The sequence below is a fragment of the Passer montanus genome, unplaced genomic scaffold, assembly GCF_014805655.1.
Source record: "Passer montanus isolate IOZ18808 unplaced genomic scaffold, ASM1480565v1 scaffold2086, whole genome shotgun sequence".
NCBI classification, from domain to species: domain Eukaryota; kingdom Metazoa; phylum Chordata; class Aves; order Passeriformes; family Passeridae; genus Passer; species Passer montanus.
In genome coordinates, this window is record NW_024366688.1 from 1667 (window position 1) to 4550 (window position 2884).

At 57.6% G+C, this 2884-nt stretch overlaps 1 protein-coding gene across 1 annotated transcript; it reads left to right on the plus strand.

The window, feature by feature from the left end:
* Positions 1-487: 487 nt before the first annotated feature.
* On the plus strand, positions 488-2801 carry LOC120501857 (SLAM family member 9-like; the record flags this gene model as incomplete). The annotated part of the gene is made up of 4 exons (XM_039708621.1): positions 488-851; positions 934-1200; positions 1415-1441; positions 2691-2801. Coding segments are annotated over exons 1-4 (733 nt in total), but the record flags the coding sequence as incomplete, so codon positions are not given.
* Between the last annotated feature and the right edge of the window lie 83 nt (positions 2802-2884).

Consider the following 2884-nt stretch of genomic DNA (forward strand, 5'->3'; position numbering starts at 1 on the left):
GATTTGGGGTTCGGTGCCCTTGGGGAGCCTCCGGATCAGCCGGGAGGGGATCCCCGGGATCTGCTGTGGCATCTGCTCCAGGATCTGCCCCAGGATCTGCTCTGGGATCTTCTCCAGGCTCTCCTCTGGGATCCACCCTGGGATCTGCTCCGGGATCTGCCCCAGGATCTGCTCCGGGATGTGCTCCGGGATCTGCTCCGGGATCTGCTCCAGGATCTCCACCGGGATCCGCCCTGGGATCTGCTCCAGTATATGCTCCTGGATCTTCTCTGGGATCTCCCCTGGGGGATGCCCGGGACTGGCCCAGCTGTAGGAGAGTTCAGCAGCTTCATCCCTCCCTGATCCCGCCTTGATCCCACCTTGGTCCCATCTTAATTTCTTTCCCCTTTTCATCCCATCTTCAGCCTCCCTTCCTCACACCTCCAGCCCATCTTCAGCCTGCCTTCCATCTCTGCATTCCACGGTTATCCCAGCTTCATCCCACCTCCATCCCTTCATCTCCCCTCCATCCCACCCCCATCTCATGTTCCCTCCCCACTTTCTCTCCCCTGCCAGTGACACCGTGGAGGTGATCGGGGTCCTGGGTGGGACCGTGACTCTCCCCATCCTCAACATAGACGGAAACATAGATGGAAATGCAATAGGCTGGTTTATTGGGAATGAACCCATAGTGACTGTGGACCTTAAGGATCCTTTTCAACCTGTGTTTCATAAACAAGAATTCCAAGAACATTTTGCTGTTTCCGAGAGAGGCCACGTGCTCAGCATCTCCCAGGTGCGGATGGAGGATGCCGGAATCTATTCTGTAACCATTGGGGATAAAACATTCACCTTCGACCTCCAGGTGTACAGTAGGTGCTTTTAGTGCTGTTTGGGGGTGGGGGTAGGGGGGTTACTCTAAAAGAGAGGTTTGTGACAACCCGGTGCCCACAGGGGAGCTGGCAGAGCCCACGGTGACCTGCGAGGCCCAGAACTGCTCGGACGGGAGATGCAGCTTCTCCCTGCGCTGCTCCACACCCGGCGCTGGCCTCGGGAACGTCTCCCACAGGTGGGGGATGCGGGATCAGCTATTGGCTGAGGGCCCCATGCTGCTGGTGAATGAATCACTCTCGGATAAGCTGGAGCGTCTGACGTGCACGGCACGGAACCCCGTCAGCACCATGAATGTCACTATCACCACCCCCATGGTGCTCTGCTCAGGTGAGAGCTGGGGACAGGTGGGGAAAGGTGGGAAGGGCTGATCCTGATCCCCTGAGAGTCAGGAAAAGCTGGGATTTGGGGTTGGGATGAGTTGGGATGGGATGGGAATGGAATGTTGAGGTTGGGCTGGGCTGATCCCACTCTCTGGGGTCCGGCTCTCCCTGGGATGGGATGGGAAGCTCTGACCCATGTCCCTGTTCTCTCTCCTTGCCAGCAAACACCACGGACCCTCCCAGCCCAGGTAAGATGCCATCCCTGTCCATGTCCATCCGCACTCCTGAGTGAGTGTTCCCAAGTGTCCCCAAATGTCCCCAAGTGTCCCTGAGTTCCCAGGGCAGCTTTTCCACGTCCAGCCAGGAAGGGCAACTGGGGAGCCAGAGCCCAGCACCCTCCAGCTCCTCCCAAAATCCCTTTCCTGGGAATGTCCAGGCTCTTCCCAGAGGTACCAGGACAGGACAAGGAGTGGTGGCCACGAACCCAACCCCCAGAAGTTCCACCTCCGTTTGAGAACCTCTTCCCATGGAGTGTCCCCCTCTGGAGCCACCCCAAACCCACCTGGCCGTGTCCCTGTGTCCCCTGCTCTGGGTGACCCCGTTCTGCCAGCACTGGGAGATCTCCAGAGTTCCTTTCTGACCCAGTAACTGGGGAATTTGGGGATTCTGGGATCCTTGTCTGACGGGACTGCCTTGGTCTGTCTGGCCTCGGATGCTGACCAAAGAGCGGCACCTGTGGAGTTTTCTCCCCAGAGACGCTGTTCAGTATCTGCGGTCACAGCTGGGCACGTGGGGACAAGTGCGGGCATGCCCCGAGCTCCAGTGCTTACGGCTGGAGCTTGCTGTTGAGAGGGTCACTCTTCAGGCCTTCCTGAGCTGGAGAAACCTTTGAGGCCAGGTGAAGAAAGGAGCGGGTCATGATGGAGAGTTTTTAATCCAGAGTTTTTATTTTGGTGGCACGGCCTCTGAATCTTGCAATAACTCCAATGAACTCTCCACCAGAACTCTCCCAACAGAACCCCGACTGTGTGGTCTGCTTGCCCTTTTACCTGGGGACTGGGGCAGGGGAGGGGACCCAGGGAGCACCAACCAGGCACAGGGGGAGGGGGTCTCTGGTGAGAGGGACACCTGGGTGGGCCAATGGCCCCCCAGGGGGTGGAGAGCATCCTTTGAACCTGCCAATCACTTGAGGGTCCCCTTGGAATTTCTGGGTTGATAGACAGCGCCCAGCAGGGGTCAAGGGTGGGGAAAGGAAGGGTGATTGACAGCCCACATGGGGAAGGAAATTTTAGGGAGAAGCCAAGGGAACTGAGGCAAGCCATGACATCACACCGCAACACTTGTCCTTGTCCAGTGCCGCCTCTGCCCTGGCTTGGAGTGAGATCTCCTGGAATGAGGGATGAGGGTGGGATTTGAGGCCAAATTCCCTCTGCCCCAATGCCAGGAAGAGCCAGGTTTATTTTGGGATGTTGCCTCTGGATCTTCTTCCTTTTCCAGGTGCCCACTCCGGCAGCTGGATCAAGATCTTCAGCATCATAGCTGGGAGTGGAACTGGGTTGCTTCTTTTGGTTGTATTGTTTTGCTTCATATGGTACTGTAAATCCAAAGGTGAGCATGGAAAACCATCCCTGGAGCCCTCGAGAGCAGGAGGTGGGACCTGGGAGGGGGGACAGAGCCAGGATGGGGCTGAT